Source organism: Coffea arabica, chromosome 10c (assembly GCF_036785885.1).
Source record: "Coffea arabica cultivar ET-39 chromosome 10c, Coffea Arabica ET-39 HiFi, whole genome shotgun sequence".
Lineage (NCBI taxonomy): Eukaryota > Viridiplantae > Streptophyta > Magnoliopsida > Gentianales > Rubiaceae > Coffea > Coffea arabica.
This window is the reverse complement of record NC_092329.1, coordinates 9,454,114-9,473,074: the sequence shown is the minus strand read 5'-3', so window position 1 is coordinate 9,473,074 and position 18,961 is coordinate 9,454,114. Positions and strand designations below refer to the sequence as shown.

Below are 18,961 nucleotides of genomic sequence, written 5' to 3'. Positions count from 1 at the left end.
AATATGGAGAAAACATAATCATGTTAAAAGTGGAGGGATGAAAATCAGACGTCTCATACAACAATCAAACAAGATTCTATCTCAAGACTGCGTTTCATTACTAATAACTGCTATTCCAGTCGGAAAACTTATATCAGAAAACAGAAACATTTATCACTCATGAACTAATATTCTGACTGTAGAACTTTACTGGATTCTCAAGTCATCGCTTTCGATCCATGATGAAACTTCTAAAATCGCATAGGGCTTTGCTGCAACCAACCAAAATGCAAATGGATGAGCTAATGCACCATGTGGTGGTCAGTTGTAACAAATTTTGATACTTTGAAGACACAATATATTAGAGTACAAAAGCAAATGTCAGTGTCCTCATGACTGCTATGCATTATGCAATTCATTTCTTTCTCCTTGTGGATTAGATGAAAATGTCGAACTTCTCCTTAGTATAGGCAAATCAAACTGTGGTTTCTTCATACAAGATATAATTCTTTGCACTTGACCATTCAGTTTTAACTTCAGAGCTTCAGGTGTAAATAGGTCTGGCTTCTCAAGAAGTTGCAGAGCGGATGTTGCAGTGAGGTTGATCTGCAAGAGATCAGAAATATCCCAATGAGCAACTATATTGGTGCAGACTTATCACTCTAACGATTTAAATCATCACAGACATCAACAAAAAAGGTCCATTAACAGAAGCCAAGTAATTCATACTTCCCAGACTTGAACAACACTAGAGAAAGCAGGTTCAGCAAAGCATCAAGAAAACAATTATCAGCTTGACACTCTAAACCAATCATAAATCTAATGATGTATAATAACTAAGAAAGCACAAAGAAAACTACTAGCAAGACTCAAGATGAAGCCCAAAGCAAACTGTAATGCCAATTCTGTGTCACAGAGGTTACCATGTCTGTAAAATGCAGCACAAAAATGTACCAAAATGAAATGTCATACCTCAAGGAGAAAATTAAATGGAAAAACAATGTCAGAGTAGTTCAAACCTAAGCCGCTACAAAGGCATAGGCAAGTAACCATGTTCATGATTGCTGTGACATAAATGAATCTCAACGCCTGAACATGCTGGATGTACAAGTTATACTTTCACAGTTAGTTGAGAAGTAGCCATGGGGTGTTCCTACAAACGAAATCGTCCTTACTGAAAACATGCTATGAAGTCTAATTTCTCTTACATTAGGGAGGCTCCCCTATCAAGAACCTATAGTTTTATATTCAATTGCTGATTCTAGCATCCACGGCTAGTCTAAAAGAAATTAAGCATAACTTCAAAACCAAGTGCTGGTAGAAAATCCCCTTTTTCTACTTCTAATCCAAGATATGTAAGAAAATCATATTATCAGTTTTCTTTCAATCCATACAGCTAAGGCTGTCACTTAAAATTAGATTTGTTTGGTGTAATCATCCATTCCAGCATGAATTTAACATGTCAATCATTAGGTATAGGTTGTGAAGTAAAGGCTCAAAAATTGCTACTTCATTTAACATGCAATAGTCAGTCAAATTAAAATAGCTAGGCACATTTGTTAAAACAAGATAACATGCCACACATAAAAGACGATTTCAAAGGAGCCGACTTCCAAAGATTTTTTGTTTAAAACGTGAATAAGAGTGTTCAATATCTCTACAAATACAGCTATGTCATGCAGTAGAAAATGAAGAAAGTATACCAACTGCAATTACCAAAAAATAAATGTTAAGCTGAATAACGAATGTTAGTACAATGCTAATTAGGTGCACCACCATTTACAATACAATTTCTCAACAAACTATCAAAAACATACATATAACCCCTTCCCCTTCCGGCGGCCCCCCCCCCCCCCCCCCCCCCTTTCAAAAAAAAAAAAAAAGCCATGAATTACTAATAATGAAGAAAAACCCAGATGAGTTTATAACAATATAACTATAAATTCAGAACAAATGTGTAAAAAGATACGTGGGCTAGTAATTTATCTGTCATGTACCGCATGAGAAAGGAGAGAACTCGCACTGTCAGATAAACGCTAGCCTAGAAGACGATGATGATGAAGAGGCAAGCCGGAGTTGGACGGTATAGAGGAGAATCAACTGCGTCACTTTCTAATTCTTCGATCGCCTTGTCCAATTCAGGTTCTTCCTTCGCGCTTTCGTGTTATGCGATTTTTATGTTTGTTTTTTGTTTTTCTCTTCAATTTCTCGCATTATTATTGTTTGTAGTGTATGTTATTATCTAGGTTAATTTAATTAGTTTTCTCTACTATATACTTAGAAATCCAATTCAGCTGACATTTGTGTAATTATTTATATTGTTAGATCGATAAAAACAAAAAAGGCGAGATTTGGTTCTTCTTTTTGTAAGTTTTCAGATTTGAAGTTTATTATTTCATGTACCTGACCTTTTTCATTTCCTTCCATTTTTCAGTTTATGTACTGGCAAAAGAAAATTTCAATATGCCGACATATATTCCCGTATATGTTTTTTATTTAAAATTTTATTCCTAATGTACTTGAATTGCTATTTCGTCTTAGAAAATTGAAACTGGTGACTATGATGTATAATTTGATGTGATCATTTGGCTAAAGAATAGATTTGGATTAAATTGGTGCAGCAGACTTCTAAGGAGACTTCTGCTTATGTTTCATAATATTAAATTCTGTTTGTGATTCCCAATACTATTTGACCAGGATATTCTTTTGACTTCGACATTTATTTTTGACTAAGTTGCATTTCAGCTAAGGTTATTCTGTTCTGCTCATCGAGCATCTCTTAATTTGTAAAATGTTGAGAACGTTTAAAACATAGTACAACTACAATTGGAGTAGTTTATTTACTTGGCACTTGGACAATTGAGATTTTGCTGCCTTTTTTGGGAAAAGGAATCATTGCCAATCAAGATCTGTGTTTAGCTTTTATGTCAATTAGAAAGTTTTGTGCTGTATCTTCTCCAAGTCCTAAATCCTAGTGATTGTTTTTAGGTGGCTGTTTTCTTTCCAGCTAATAGTGAAACTTGGTAATCAATCGTCAACACATTTATTCCTTGATTTATATTGTCTGCTGTTGAATTGACATTGACTTTGTACTGTTGTTAATGATTTTTGCTTGTGTTGATGCATTATGCACTTGATTGACATGCTTAAAAGCCTCCACGAGTTATCCAGCTGGTTTTTATATTTGTTGCTTTATACAGTCACAGTGTCATTAATGAACACAGTAAGAAGAATGCTTAAAAGCCTCTTAGGGTCAGATACAGCCGGTTTTATATCCCTAAGTCACAGTGCCTTAATGAACACAGCCGGTTTTATATCCCTAAGTCACAGTGCCTTAATGAACACAGCCGGTTTTATATCCCTAATTACTTAAAGACTTTTCAGGATTTAAGTCACTGCACTAATCTTTTTCTTTTTTTCTTAAAAGGTTACTCCTAAATTGTCTTCTTTCAGCAAGAAGAATGTATCTGGCCCTTAATAAGACTTGGTTACCATATGTATGATTTATTGATGAAAAGTTCTTCTCTAAAGCATACCAGGTTAAAGAAAATCTGAAAGACCATTCTATCTAGATACCTCTATGCTGCATTACACTTCTCATGCTTTTGGAACTTGCTTGTAGTATTAGTCCTCTTTTATTTCACGAAAGTCGCTTCCCCAGAAACTGCTCTCTAAAGAATAAGGATTTGATGTGGATTTATGTATATAACTATTGTAGGGATAGAGTATAGAGTCGATCAGTTTACCAAAAAGAATGAGTTGGTACATTTTTTCAGATACTAACTATGCCTTTTCTATATATCATCCTTTGCGGCCTGTACGATCTGTAGCTATAGAATGTTAATTATGTAAATCTAATGTAGGAACTTTAATGTGCCTGGATGGTTGACACTGAAACTAAAAGAAGGGATACAGTAGAATGCCTGAATTTAGATTTTTGAGGCTGCCACCTGAATCATACTTCGCCAATTTTAAGGTTCTTGGAGTGGTTGATTAGTCTAGATTTCAACGTTCTGCAGGTAGCAGTGGAGTTTGTATGATGAGCACAGCATGGCGAGATGAACAACAGCCATCCTTCATCAACTTCATCTCATGTTTCCTCAGTGCAAATTCTTTCCGTCTGAACATTGTGCCAATTGCTCCAGTTATTACCCATTTTGTCTGATTTTTTATTTCTAGAGTTGATTCCATGCAGTTTCTGAAATGCCTAGCTTGCAGGATTTCATTTTCAACTGTGGAGGTTTGTCCATAGCTTTCATTTTTGTGACTAACTGGGATTCTAACTTGACTGCATCGGTGTTTACAAGGTCAGTCTTTTGCTAATTCTATTCAAAGTTTCTGTTAATGTATCTAAACAGGTATCATTTGTTTTACACAGAGTTCAGAAATTGAAAGAACAGTTTGCTCACTTGTATGTGGTTGTCAATCTACCAACAGAGGAGCAGAATGATTCTTTTGTTCGCTCTTATTTCAAGTGAGCTTCTTCCCTTTTGCCGTCTGAACTGCATTTGCCATAAAATGGCCCTGTACAAAATGAAGGACTTGGTATTTGTTTGGATGTTGTTGAAGATCCGATATGGAGTTTGGCAGGCCAACATTTATGCCAGTACTGGACATAGAGATGGGATTTGAGAAGATTTTGAAGATTGCACTTGCTCGCGGGAGTAAGACTCTTAGTTAATGCAGCTGATAAATTTGTAATTGGTTAGTTTATTTTGACTTTAGCAATTCTCAATGCAGTTGCTAAGCGACAAGATGCTATATCAAAACTAAAAGCAGATGTAAGTGGAGATATAGCTTACCGTTTTCTTGGTGCACTTCTTTGCATTAGATGCGTAGCCAATTCCTTTTTCCATGGTTTCAGCGAGAAAGATCAGTGCAAACAATGGATGCGTATCTCAGAGTGGTCAGCTCCATTCCAGGCATTGATAGTCATGATGCAAATGCGGTACTAAAACTTCCTACCAATTACATTCTTAGCTTTCATTTTTCCTTCTATTACAGCCTTACCCTTCCCTGTGTATTGGTGGAAAGAGACAAAAAGGGTAGGGTTGAGAAGAGTCAATTTGTTAAATCCTTCTGCAGTTGAAGATCCAGATGATTTCTTTTGCATATAGAAATTTGCATACATGTATAATGGCTGTACCATCTCAACTATCTTAAGCATACCTCTGGTTATGGCGGAACTTGACTCATCCAGCGAGGCATGGGAACCATTCCTCTTGTTGAGCAATATATTTCTGTAAATTCTCTACATGTTCTTGGTCATATAATAATCATGGGCTGAGTTATCTTCTACTTTTGGATTTTTTTTTTTCCTTTGGTGGGAGAACTTTAATTATTCTTATGCTATTATTAAGAAATTTTTCAAACAACATAAAATGATTTAGTCATTCATTACTGCCGCGTGGAGTATGAAACTGCACATCTTGTCCGAAGACTGCGGTGTGAAATTTGGCAATATTTCTTTGTTCCAATTTGAACCACAAAGTCTGCTGCTCTAATGTTTAGAGACATTTATATTCTTATATCTGCAAAATAGTAACAAAGGTTGACGAATATCCTCTGCAGCTAAATCAAGCTGTTGGTTCAATTGAAGCAATTGCAAAAGCATCAAAGGAGTACATTTTGGAATATACTGATCTTTCTGCGGAGAAAGCTGAGACGATTACAAGGTTTTTCAGAGATCAAAGCTATTATCTTGGTCCCAAAATCAGTTAGATTCATCTTAGAAGTTCAACTTTACTTTGGATATCCCTTGAGGCAAATTTGTCGTGTCAGAGATTAGTTTAAGTTCTACTCGTATATAAGTATGCTTAAAAAAGAACTGTAGCACAGCGGCTGTCCTGAAAAAGGGTTTTATTCTCTGTTCAATTCACGGTCAGATAACTGGTGTTATCTGATGTTTGCTGTATAAATACAAGTCGTTGCATTTGTTGCTTTTAAATTTGCATGTAAAAAACGTTGGAATGGGGGCTTTGAATTGTCATTTACTAATCGCATGATGAAAATTAATGTACGTCGGCATGATGCTTTCCTGTTCTGGGCTTAACATCTTGTAGTACGAAGTAATTAAATTTGTCTTCGTTCTGTTCTTGATTTCTCATGGTTAAATTTGCTGAGGATTATGTGGCTGTGCCGTACGTGCCCAAGTACAGCTGAGTCTGCAATAGCCTCGACTGTATCCATGTCTTGTCTCCAATTTGGTCAACTTTTTCAACCTTAGCCTCCCACAAGATTGATTTGAAAGTCCTGCCACGAAAATACAATTACAAAACAGAATGAAGAAATATCCTCTTTGAAATTTGCTACGAAATAGCTTCCTTCTGGAACTTGTACCTCTTCTAACTAGAGCGATACACATAGCAGGAGTCACAAAAAGCGTTACAAACGACTACGATAGTGCTCAGTGCCAAGAGCACAAAACAAATCACGGAAGTGCTAAGCAAAAGGATTATGCATGAACCAACAGACATATCTCAGCCAGCCTTGTATCTACTACAACCACATTTAGGGGTAACAGAGAAGAAAATTTAAAAGCTCGGGGAGACAAAATTTGCTATACCAGTTTCGAAGTTGACTAACACTATGATGGAGCACCAAGATACGATGCAAGTCGCAGTATATCGCTGAATACTCCAGCTGCTGTCACTTCTGCTCCGGCACCTGGGCCGCGGACAATCAGTGGCTGCTTCTTATACCTTTCAGTTGTGAACGCGATGATGTTATCAGATCCTGAAAGCTGTGCAAATGGATCTTCCTTTTTGTACCTTCGCAATTCTACCGTTCCCTTTCCGTTTTCAACATCTACCACCCCAACGTAGCGTAGAACCTTCAAATATGTGAAAATCACAAGATATCCTTAACAAACGAAGCCGGATAAAGAAGTTAACTTAAGCAATCAATTGAGCTTCCAAACTAAACTGCTGTTGCATGGGGCAACCAAGTTCCCCCATGACCATTTGCAGAGAGTACTGATAGGCAAAATTCCCAGACAGAAATCCCTTGCATTTGAATTGAGGGATTTGACAAAGGATTTTAAAATCCTCTCAAATCCTCTAGGTTGTTTGGATTACTTGGGAAGTATTTGGATTTGCAATCCACCAATTATTTAAATACATTTAAATGCTAAGATAATTGGTGGAGTACAAACCCAATTACCTCCCAAGTAATCCTGACAACCTAGAGGATTTCAAATCCTTCGTCAAATTCCTCAGCCTCCTGATTTACACAGAGAATGCATTTTAGAAAAATACTTACTTCCCCAGAATCCTCAGCCTCCTGCCTTCGCTTTGCCAAATCTTGGTCAAATTGTGGCAGCTGCTGTAGAAACTCCTCAGGAGATGTTACAGCCTGAACATCAACATTATAAACATTTCGAAGATAAGCCAAGCTTCAAAATATTAGCAGACTAGGAATATTAAACTCTTAGAGCTGGCAGAAGATGATGAAAGCACAATTCTGACCCTCAGAGGTTCTGGCACCAGGTTCTCAATAGGAATATCTGAGAGTTCCAGCTTTAATCCGGCTTCTCTAGCAAGAATAATTACCTGTAATGTTGAAGCTACTCAGTTAGGAAATACCAACCCAAAATTGATGAAACTGTTATATGTGACTGAAAATATGGCATGCATATTTAAACAGAATAAACCAGTGTAGTAACGCACAAGCAGAGACCAAATTGAAACAAATGGGTCTTTGAATGTCAGCATAGATGACTGAAAATAACAAATGCTAAAGAAGAGTCAATGGACCGTCTTCTAACCTTGGAAGCACAGGCACATGTATGAGAACATTTATCGCACAAGGAATATGCAGAACAGCAATATCATTAAATCAAGACATACTACCTTTCTAGCCACATCGGTTCCAGAAAGATCATCTCTGGGATCCGGTTCTGTATAACCTGCCTCTTTTGCTGCCTTCACTACTTCACTGAAAGCTCGTGCTCCAGCAAAGTTGTTAAATATATAACTCAGAGTCCCACTGAAATTAGAAATTATCAAATCAATGTGGTCAGATAGAAAACAATACAATATGTCCATACAGGTAGAAAAAAATGTGTAAATAACTCATTTTAATGGATTGCATCTCACACTTATTCCATAACAAATCAGATAGCCTAGTTCACTTAATCCCAAGTTCTGTTCACTTGTCAATGGTAAATTTTCTCAATCCTTGGTTCACATACTAAGCTGTGACTAGAAAAAGACAAAAATGTTGGCTGTCTACCTGGAAACCCATGCAGACCAAACATGTGACTTTCTCTCTTTTTCCCCAGTCAGTATACTATTCTTTAGGTTGTAGCCTACTTGATGTACAACTTACCACTTAAAGTACACTCATCCAAGATGAGATGGATGGCTAATTTCCTTTTCTGAAATAACTCAAGAGACTGAGTTATCCTCTAAAAACTTATAATAGAAAAGTTTGCCTACTCCGATAGATGATTCCCTTATAGTGTTACTAACCTGAAAATGCCTTCAATACGCAATATTTTATCACCAGTTACATTTAGACCCTGTAAGGTGCTAATAATCGGAAGACCAGCTCCAACAGTAGCTTCATAGAAGTAATGCGTATAAGATCGACGTTGGAGAGCTCTCAACTTCAGATACTGCATTCAGTGCAAAAATATGCAGGAATCATTAAGAGATTTTTCAAGCAAGATGGAACATGCTACAATAAAAAGTGTGTATGTAATGTGTGTGTGAGGAAGAGACAGAGAGACGGATTGGAAAGAGAAAGGCAGTATGTCAAGATAGATATAATTGCAGATAATGAGGAATATTGATGAATAAAAAAATTAGCACGCCTTCCAGATAACTATTGACATCATAGAAAGATTTAACCACAAGTTTTAGACAAAATAAAGTGACGCTGCTGATAGAAACAATGGTATCTCCTGCAAATAACCACGGATCTTGCTAAAAAAAACACCTCGTGCGAGAAGCTTCATACCCTTTGTTGACCAAAGCAAATTTGTTCTAAAATATATACTAACCTGCTCAAGTGGTCCTGAATTGGCCTTCTTGTTTGGGGTGACAACATGTATTCCCCTACGTAACCATTCATAGTAATGACTTGCAACTACAGAGTCTGCTGTACAATCCACTAAAACAGTGTTCGGGATGAAATGCTTCCCGTGCACATGATGAACAAACGTCTCAAGGTCAGCTTTTTCCCCAAGCTCACTTTGAAGCTCCCTCCATCTAGACAAGTCTATGCCCCTAAGACCAGTAACAACAAATTAAGCCTTGTATTTACCACTGAAATGGTACCTATACACTAACAGAAGCAGATACCAATAGATAAAGGGCAAAAAATCCTAGCAGCCATTAAACAATTGCCCCCATCGATTTTTGACCATCAAACAATTTTTCATAAACTAGCTAATCAGCACACCCGTGACCATATCACTGATTATTGCTCTTAATCTACAAAATAATCAATCTCTTGTTTTGACAAAAAGTACCCATGGTGGACAAATACACCCTTGCGTTTTGACACGTATTCTAATTATTTTGTAGATTATGAGCAATAATCGCCGAAATGGCCACGGGTGTGCTGGTTAGTTAGTTTAATGGCTAATTTGTGACAAAAAATTGTTTGATTGTCAAAAGTCAACGCGAGCAATAGTTTAATGGCTGCTGAGGTTTCTTACCCATAGATAAATAAGTCATTACTAAGCTGGTCCAAATTAACATTTCAAGAGGTTTGTTGACTTACTAGTGATGCACAACACAACCCAACAGGTATAAACGATGGAATACACATGAGAAGCATTAAGCTGATAATTATCATATACAAAATTGAGCACAAAATTCTAGCCTCTTAATGTTCTGAAGAAAAATCTGATAAAATCTTATCCACACCCAAATTAACATAGTAACACCAGTTTTAACACCATAACCAAGAATCATTTTCCCACAACGCATCACTATGCAGCATCTCCTTAGGTGCCAACCTATGTTAAAACACTACAAAGCCATAATAAATAGCCCACATTCTCATATTCCGCTCCTTTCACATAGACCAGACAACCAAAAGACCACATACAGTGAAGATCAATGAGGTCCTAAAGAATTTCAACTAAAATTCATACTTGAGGATGTCAAACTTACTTATCACTTAGAAGCATTTTCCTTGATCCAGTAATTCCCATAACACGCAAATCAATGTTAAACTTTTCCTTGAGGACTGCTGCCTGCCATCAACAAATACACAAATAGCATAAGTTATCCCCCCCGGTGGACATAAAAGTGAAACATCAGTTAAAACCAGCAAAAAAAGCAATAGACTACATGTTATCCATGAAGAAAGGGAAAAGGTAAATGCTTTAGAAATCCCTCAATGAAACTAGCAGAAGGCAGTACAAGGAGAAAGTAAATACGCAAGACAAGCAGAAAGATCTGAATCCACTGAATTACTGCTCATTATGCTTGCATAGGATTGTGATCTATTACAACAACTGAGTTGAATTAAGTGCATTGCTGCTCTTTGTGCTGGTTATAGATTGTAATATACTATAACAACTGATGTCTTCTCTGTAAAAAGATCCCCCTTCATTAAAAGATACGTCGATACAGTATGATAACAAATGCAATTGAAAAGTATGAGATCAATTCTTATTACAAGAAAACCAGTCTAATAACATGCAGGCATATTCATCCTTCCGTTGCAGAAACTCATGGCTAATCATCAAGTTTCAAAGTAATGTTAGAGAAGCATGCTCATCTGAATACTGCCACATATTCACAGCAGATAGAGATCACAAAAGGTACTAAGCTATCAATACATAGGGGCAGTTAGACATGTAATACAGGATAACAAGAAAATCCAATCATTCTTCCGTACACGAGCAATGGAGTATCAGAAACATCACTACCAGTGACAAACCCAGAGGCCTAGGGCACTTTTTAAACAACTGTGTGGAATGGGGGGATAAAACCAAATCAAAGAATAAAACTAATACAGGAAAGAAGTGAAAGAAACTAAAAAAAAAAAGGTGTGTTTCAAATAGCAAAAGATCACTCTTATCAACAAAGGAATTCAGAATTTTAGGAAATTTTGAAGAAAACTATGAATACAAAACAAATCAACGGATGAAAACTGAAGCAGGAAAGAAGGGAAAAATAAACAACCAAAAAGAAAGAATCAATGTGTTGCACTATGTTCCTAGGTCCCAGGCCAACTGTCTCAATTTAAAATGTACAAAAAACCTACAAAGAATATTTTTGGGATAACTCCACGGATTAACTTCTCTTTCATGCAGGTATACTACATGAAAATCAACACCATTGATGTAGGTACAGCAGATGGAATTATAAGCGCTGCTTGGAAAAATGAGAAACCCCTAAATGTCTCAAGTTAGGCTGAAATGATTATATGGGAAATGGTAAACAACATCTACTGCACAAGTCAATAATGGATATCAGCTAGGGCCAGAAGTCACAGATGATGATACACATTGTTGAGTTAAATCTTTGAAACTTATTAGATGCAGACCTTGCCTAAGTGCAAATTTCATTTTATCACTTCCTGAACTAAGTTTGACAGGGACATATGGAGATAATACAATGTAAAGTGGTTGAAAATTTTTGGTTCTAAAGTAATAGTGAAAAGCCAAACTCGGTTTAACAAGATAGACAAACACTCAGTTGATAAAATACTGGACATGAAGTAAAGAAATCCTAGATGCATGTCCTAATCATCAGACAAAATGGAAATTGAAGAAGTCCCTGGTTGTGCACTATGATATGATGACAGATCATCACCAGATGTATCAGTATAAAACAAGTGCTGGATGGTCCAGGTCATGCACCTCAACACATGCATTCAAGCTGGAGCTCGTACTACTGAATGTAAAACTGTTCATGAACAGTGTTCTACCACTAAGAGATAATAAACTCGTTATAAATGGATGCCCAGTGACAACGGTAACGTGGTTGAATAAACTCTCTCTCTCTCTCTCTCTAACACTTCTTTTTTCTTATTCCATACTTCTATCTCCTTGCAGCAAAAACTAACATAAGCATCAGAGCATACACCAGGGGACTTAGCCCCGCCTACATTCTGCAGGTCAGAACTTGTGCAAGGCAGCTCAAAAGAGCACAGGATTTACCTGGTCCCTGAGCTGGTCAAGTAATGTACCACCAATCAACCCTGGACCAATAATTCCCATAGCAATTGTGGTCTGTGACAGATAAAACCTAGAGTGCACAGCCCGTAAAGCTCTTATACAATCTTCACGCCGGACAACCACTGTAATGTTGTACTCTGAGCAACCTTGAGCTATTGCACGGACATTAATATTAGCCTGCAGAAAAATGCCATGAAGTTTAGAATATTGTTACAGCAGGAAACAATATCTTGAGCTATTGCATCTAACCCAATATTAGAGCATAGAAGAATGCCATAAAGTACAGAAACATGATTACAACAGAAACAGGAAGTTTTCACTGCTTACTCGGAAAAGATTAGACACCCATCTTTTTCATCTTTAAGTTACCATGATAAAAATCACAAATCAATGCAGCAGAAACACGTTAAATTCCAAAAGAAATAAGAAGAAAATGTTCTCAAATAGATGCCTTTCAAATAAATTTCAGAGGGGGCGGGGGCGTGCTATATAGTAGCAAGAAAAAAGTTCCCAACCTTTGCAAGTGCATTAAATAGAGTAGCGCTAACTCCAGGGGTGCTTGCCATTTTTTGGCCAACTGCTGCCAAAATACTACAGTTTGGAATAACAGCAACCTGGAAATAACTGCATTCATTTCAGTGTGGAAATCAAGCAAATAAAAATAGTAAAACTCATCAAATAGCTATATTGCAATTATGTGCAGACATCACTGACATCGGTGAAGTCATTTCAACAAAGCCTGATAAAATCAAAACAACTATGAAAACACGGCTAACAAACCAAAACCAGAAATGAAAAAGCATACAAAATGAAGCATTCTATTCAATCATTGTACAATTTCTTGTACTAGCATCTCTTATATGCTATAAACTGTCATTTGCTGATAAAAATAGGCATTCTGGTTAGAACAAAGCGCATGGTCCATAGTTAAGCAAAGAAGGAAAAATTCACAGGTTCGATAGGTCTGTCACTAGTAGGATAAAAAGTTTCCAAAATTAATATGCTTTTTTAGAGTAGACAGATCGCCCAACTCCAATAATTCTTGCACCAGCAAAAGTTAAAAAAAAAAAATTTTCTGAAATCACAAGCTTCAAAATTGCCCCTTTTTCATTTAAATTCCTCTATAATGCAGCAGCATACAACTCTCTTGTCCAAAAAAAAGTAATAATAATTCACAGGATACCTCTCTGAATCAGCACTCCACAATGCTCTTTTTTTATTAATAGTAACACATACAAGACAACACAATCCTTCAAACTAGTTTGCAGCGAACTTTGTACAATCACAGCATCATTAGTACTCAAGGAAGAAAGAAAATGAAAACCAAGATAAGTGCAGGAATCAGCACAGGTTAAAATAAATTGATTTTATGGTCATCATGATCATGGCTCTACAATTAGAAGGCACAACATTTCTAGTACTCAAGCTGTTAGTGCATCAATACCAGTCAGCAAGTCATTTCAGCATTTAAGAAAAATGAATAAAAAAGATCTGTGAACACTTGGAAATATAGAAAAAACCTGAGAAAGGCGCCCAGCAGCCAAAGCTTGACGAAATCTAGCCTCCAAAGCTTCAGCAACAGCCTTAACTTCCTTCTCAGGTACAGCAAAGCATACTGAATGCTCACTGCTAGCCTGCACTTGTATTAAATGAAAACTTTAATTAACAAAAATGTGACAATGACAAATTGGGAGGATCAACAATCACAAGTTAACAAATACATAAACAAGACAAGATTAAAGATACCTGGGATATCATGATTACATTAGCTCCGACATCTTTGACAGCACCAAAAATTGCACTAGCTGTACCAGGAACACCAGCCATTCCAGTTCTGCAGAAAGCATTCGCAATTAAGGCTAGATGGAGCATAGAGGTCACAATATACTTAAATATAATGATATAGTATCGCACCCTTCAACATTCACAAGGGCCAAATTGTCTATTGTTGCAAATCCTTTGACTGGAGATTCCAATTTCTGACCATTTTCAGTCTCACTGACCAATGGCCTACAGATCATAGTTCCAGGAGCAGAAAGGTTGAAGATATTTCTTATGACAATTGGTATGTCATACCGCATAACTGGAATAATGGTCCGAGGATGCAAAACATTTGCTCCAAAGTATGACTGTTGACAAGTTCAAACTATGCTGTCAGAAACGCATTTAATCAGCAGACTTATAATGTATTCCAAGTACCAGACACAGTGCATTTACCATTTCCCATGCCTCTTGATAAGACAATTTCTCCAGGATCACAGCCTCACTGACTACCGAAGATTAAAAAAAAATAAAGAAGAGATCAGCATTTTATCATGCAGTACAAATGAAATGGTAAGCATCCTGATTTATCTACTTAAAAATGCATCCAACTACAGGCAACAGATGTAGGGAAGATTGATGTTCTGCATATCACCAAGGTTTGTAAAATCGGGATCCTACATAGGATCGATTTTAGTTTCACAGGATCGGATCGTAGGATCGGATCGTAGAATCGTAAGATCCTACCAAAAGCTCTTAATTGCAATTAAAGGTTGCAATTCTTTGATAAATTACAAATATACTACAAATATTGTCATTTACTTGCAAAATGGAGCTTCGTATTTCACAAATTTATAAAAAAATTGTAGGATCGTACGATCCTACCGATCCTACGATCCTACACGATCCTGCTACGATTCTATGCGATCCTACAAAGATTAATATGATTTGCGATTCTGCATACGATCCGAATCGATTTTGGTTATCCGGATCGTAGGATCGTACGATCCTACGATTCGGATCGCGATTTTGACAACTATGCATATCACATGGCCTCAAAGTGGAGAAAAATAGGAAGAGTACAATCTGCTTCTGTGGAGGCAATCAGCAGACAAATTCAGTGAGCCAAAACAAACCTTTTCTCGGGTCTGCACTATATACGCCATCAACATCAGTCCAGATTGTTACTTGTCCTGCTCTAAACAATGCACCCATAATAGCAGCAGAGAAATCACTTCCATCTCTCTTCAAAGTTGTAGGTATATCTTGTGGGGTGCTAGCTATAAAACCAGTAGCAATGATTGTTTTGGACGGATTCTCTGAGTACCATTTTTCAAGTCTTTTCCCAGACTCTAAATAGTCAGGATCAACCTGATTTGAACTTGTAGGAGTTACAATGAGGACCTTTCTAGTGTCCATCCAATTGGCATCAACTCCATTCTACAAAAGGATAGAAAAAACCACAAAAAAGTATATGCTGAATGAACATAAAATATCATAGAAAAAGTATTTGCTGAATGAAGATAGTATAAGGAAAACCCAAACAATGCACACTATGAAAAAGAGGTAACTGAGGGATTAGCCACCTTCCTGACAACAGCCGCCAACATTTGAGCAGACCACAACTCACCATGACCCACAACAAAATCCGAAAAAGATTCTGTTGCATGACCAGCTGCAATACAGTAAGCCATTAATTTATAAGCCAAATTCCTTCAAAATGGAAAACAAGGAGTTGTTAGAAAAAACAAAAGTAACAACAACAAACACCTAGCAAGTAGGACTCAAAATCTATGATATGGCTTTTCCTATGCATTATTAGCACTCTACTAATCAAGTCAATGCTCCCTCCATCCCATAACTATTGGACTTTTTGAATGTTGTGCTTTTCGGTAAGTGACCAACAATTGAATTGTTTTGCTCTGCTTTCCATTCCTATTCCCCTCTCATAAGATCTTGTTGGCGGGGTCACATATTTACTAAGTGTTGTTTCTAAAAGGAGTGCTTGCACAGAAAGCATCCAAGTAATCCATTCCATGCACGGTTAAGCACATTTTTCTATAGGAAACAGCACCAGAACATGAAACTTCACTGAGGGTCCATTATAGTGAGAGAAATTGTAAAGTATTATCCTGGCTGGTAAAGGAGTGGAATAGACGGGAGAATATTTGAAAAGTACTTGCCACTTTAGGAATGTTACATGAGTTTTGGGACAACCCAAAAGGGAAAGTACGACAGTACCAATGGGGTGGAGGAAGTATCAGAAATTATCACATACAATCTGAGTTCAATCAGAACATCCATTAACCTCCAGAATACTTATGAAAACCAACTTAACGACCAAGTCTGCTTGTGAGTTTGTACAAATTAATCTCTCTCAACCACTTGTACTTTTGTCTGTTCTGTATTACTCACACACCGTAGAAAGGTGCACTCCCAAATTTTTAATATCAAATTTGATAAAATAAACAACAAAAAACAAAAGAAGAAGAGTCAGATAACAAAGAAAGGTACCAATATGTATTGCACGAAGCATAGCTTTGAGGTTGTTGACGTCGTCACGCAAGCTAGACAAGAAACCAGCAAGATCATCCCCTTCGAGCAGATCAAGAGCTGTTAACTTGTGCTTTTCTAAAACAGCATCAAGTGCAGTTATGTAAGAATCATCACGCGACTGCGCTTTGTTAATAAGGTCATACATCATGTCAGTAACCTTTGACATAGCAGAGACAACGACCAACTTTCTTTCAGATTCATCCTTAACTATTATCTCTGCCACATTTTTTATTCTATCTGAACTTCCCACACAAGTACCACCAAATTTATGTATGGACCAAGTATCACCCTTCGGAAGCTGAGCTTGTTCTACAGCTTCATCCAGCAAAACATCAGCTGAAACAATAACCCAAAGAAAGGTAAATAACTTATTCAGTAACTCCAAAAATTTATGATTAACATTCTCCATAATTTTTTTATACACCTGCGCTTGCTACTGAAACCAATATGTTGGATGTAGACGAATCCCTTCTTCCCCATCTCAAATTGAAATCTGAGCTGAAACAAGAGAAAAACATATACTAATATTTTCAGTTGTTGACTTCAGTATCGTGAAACCAATTACCGTACCAATGAATTTTCGCTCTCCTTCTCTTCATTTTAAGATGAAGTTGAGGCAGAACTATTCCCTTTTGTATCAAATTAAAGACTTTTTGGTTTTTCTCCCCCACTCTCAATCTATAGGCTTCTTGTGATACTTTATTCTGCATAATTATTAAAGTAACAGCTAAATTTAGTCCTTGGGCCCTCATTTGCAAAAAGTTTAATCAAATAGCTTACGGACACTGAAAAAGTCGGACAGCAAATTAACATAAAATGCAAAACATTGGCATCCCCAGATTAACGAAACAGAAGAAACTCTAAGCACAATGAAGGGAAAGATAAATACCTAAAGAAAGCGTTAGGATGTTGGCGAAGAAGGGGAGAACAAGGATAGATCTTGGGCAGTAGTGAAGAATTCTTGCTCCTATAGTTGTTATTAGCACGGCTCCTCATCAGTGTTGTGGTCCTGTTACTACCACAATTGCTACTATTCCCATTTACGCCTCCGCCGGCGAAGAATAATGAAGACGTGATATTATGGAAGTAAGATGGCTGGGAAATCGGAGAAGACAACGCCATTGCCGCCGCTGCCAAGAAGGAGAACTAACAGCCGTCAGCCGCAGGGGGTCGGTTGCAGTGGGAAGTGGCAGATAGTCGGCTACTTAAGTAATTGGCGGCTGCAGGGAAATAGTAGAACTAGTTTTATTATACTAGTGCTTATTATTAATCAGTTGGCTGGACTGCCTGATTATAGCAGTGCTTAAGATTAATCAATTGGCTGGACTGCCTGATTATATTGCAACTTTTAAAGGTGTTAGTTTCATCCTTAAAAAAGAAAAGGAGTTGAATTTAAATCAGGAATGTGTCTAAAGCTATGCACTTATAACGGCATAATTAAACCAAATTTCCTACTATTTCTAAATTAACATTAATTCTAGTCAAATTTTAGTAGTTTATTTGATTAAGATTTGAAGAAATTACTTGATAGTTTCTTGTTTTAGTAGTTTCCCAATTATACAAACAAGTCTTATATGCTACAGGTAATTTAGTATTGTATTCTGAAATCTTGTAGAGAGTCGTGATTATTGTAAGGACAATCTTGTTTTGATATTATATCACTCTCAATATAAGAGTCAGATATACTTCTAGTTTTTTTTTTTCCTCTCTCACCCATTTTTATATGTGTCAAATATACTTTCGTTGTACGATTTTTAGGTGCTAACAATTTAGATTGAGGGCTTTGATGAAATATTGGAAATTCTCTCAAATCTTTTAAATTGTGTGAGTGAGTTAGATGGTATTTCAATTTGTAATCTTACAATTATTTTGAGTAATTAAATAGATTTAATAATTTGTGAATTACAAAGGGATTTGAGAGCATAATAAATGAGCAATGCTTTTTCTATCTATGTGTATTTAAATGATAAATTAAGTAGAACTTGGGTGCATTTAGAAACTTTAAAATAGTAATGCTATAACGCTTTTGTAAAAAGTTTATCGGATGAATGTGAAGTCGCATTTCTTAAAACAAATATTACGTGTCAATCTTTTAGAATAGTAAAGTTAAATTAAGAAAATGTTTCAAGGTGAATTTAAGTAATAAATTATGTGTGAGTTACTTGAACAAACCAATCATGATTAGAAAGTTATGAGATAAATACTGATGTGATTATAGAATATGAGGGGAAAAAGTTTGGAGACGTCATTAGAGAATATGGTCAAAATATGTTTTCAAGATGTTTCACGTGAAACATACCCAATAGTACCTTTTTGGTTTTCGTCTTTTGTTTTTTGTTTTTGTTTTCTAGGATAATTTCAGAAACCTCTTCTAACGTTTCAAACAATGCCCTTAGCATCCCCTGAATTTTTTAAAATATCATCTTTTTCACCAAAACTGAGGAAACTCAGACTTTTGTGTTTATAAACCCTGAATCCCCGAACAATCTTCAAAAGTCGGCATTTTGAAAATATCATCTACCA

The 18,961-nt window shown here is 36.6% G+C and overlaps 2 protein-coding genes across 4 annotated transcripts; one reads left to right on the top strand and one right to left on the bottom strand.

Moving 5' to 3' along the window:
* The first annotated feature begins 1,985 nt into the window (after positions 1 to 1,985).
* Positions 1,986 to 5,998, top strand: LOC113714722 (protein PARTING DANCERS homolog). Of its 2 annotated transcripts, XM_072068883.1 has the most exons (9): positions 1,986 to 2,121; positions 2,305 to 2,345; positions 3,999 to 4,123; positions 4,198 to 4,286; positions 4,358 to 4,453; positions 4,549 to 4,643; positions 4,720 to 4,760; positions 4,844 to 4,927; positions 5,551 to 5,998. In XM_072068883.1, exons 3-9 carry the CDS (start codon positions 4,016 to 4,018, stop codon positions 5,698 to 5,700), a joined length of 663 nt encoding a protein of 220 aa, XP_071924984.1. In that variant the 5' UTR covers positions 1,986 to 2,121; positions 2,305 to 2,345; positions 3,999 to 4,015; the 3' UTR covers positions 5,701 to 5,998. The 2 variants fall into 2 exon arrangements, with proteins under 2 accessions (XP_071924984.1, XP_027094546.1); XM_027238745.2 differs by lacking the exon at positions 2,305 to 2,345.
* LOC113714721 (bifunctional aspartokinase/homoserine dehydrogenase 1, chloroplastic) lies at positions 5,935 to 17,695 on the bottom strand. 2 transcript variants are annotated; one of them, XM_027238743.2, is made up of 19 exons: positions 17,328 to 17,695; positions 16,863 to 16,936; positions 16,397 to 16,774; positions 15,469 to 15,557; positions 15,019 to 15,322; positions 14,339 to 14,391; positions 14,036 to 14,250; positions 13,868 to 13,955; positions 13,642 to 13,755; positions 12,637 to 12,735; positions 12,104 to 12,298; positions 10,104 to 10,186; positions 8,984 to 9,209; positions 8,451 to 8,596; positions 7,830 to 7,965; positions 7,446 to 7,529; positions 7,240 to 7,332; positions 6,545 to 6,811; positions 5,935 to 6,231 (listed from the first exon to the last, which is right to left on the bottom strand). In XM_027238743.2, the coding sequence occupies exons 1-18, from the start codon at positions 17,558 to 17,560 to the stop codon at positions 6,566 to 6,568; spliced, it is 2,856 nt and encodes a 951-aa protein (XP_027094544.1). In that variant the 5' UTR covers positions 17,561 to 17,695; the 3' UTR covers positions 5,935 to 6,231; positions 6,545 to 6,565. The 2 variants fall into 2 exon arrangements, with proteins under 2 accessions (XP_027094544.1, XP_027094543.1); XM_027238742.2 differs by lacking the exon at positions 5,935 to 6,231 and having other exon boundaries at positions 6,262 to 6,811.
* Positions 17,696 to 18,961: the final 1,266 nt, after the last annotated feature.

Coding starts and splice junctions, on each gene's coding strand:
- LOC113714722 (XM_027238745.2), top strand. CDS start 2,031: ATGATGATGAAGAGGCAAGCCGGAGTTGGACGGTATAGAGGAGAATCA. Junction 2,122..3,998: donor GATCGCCTTGTCCAATTCAG/GTTCTTCCTTCG, acceptor AACGTTCTGCAG/GTAGCAGTGGAGTTTGTATG. Junction 4,644..4,719: donor GATTGCACTTGCTCGCGGGA/GTAAGACTCTTA, acceptor TTCTCAATGCAG/TTGCTAAGCGACAAGATGCT.
- LOC113714721 (XM_027238743.2), bottom strand. CDS start 17,560: ATGGCGTTGTCTTCTCCGATTTCCCAGCCATCTTACTTCCATAATATC. Junction 15,323..15,468: donor TGGCGGCTGTTGTCAGGAAG/GTGGCTAATCCC, acceptor ATCCTTTTGTAG/AATGGAGTTGATGCCAATTG. Junction 14,251..14,338: donor ATCAAGAGGCATGGGAAATG/GTAAATGCACTG, acceptor ACTTGTCAACAG/TCATACTTTGGAGCAAATGT.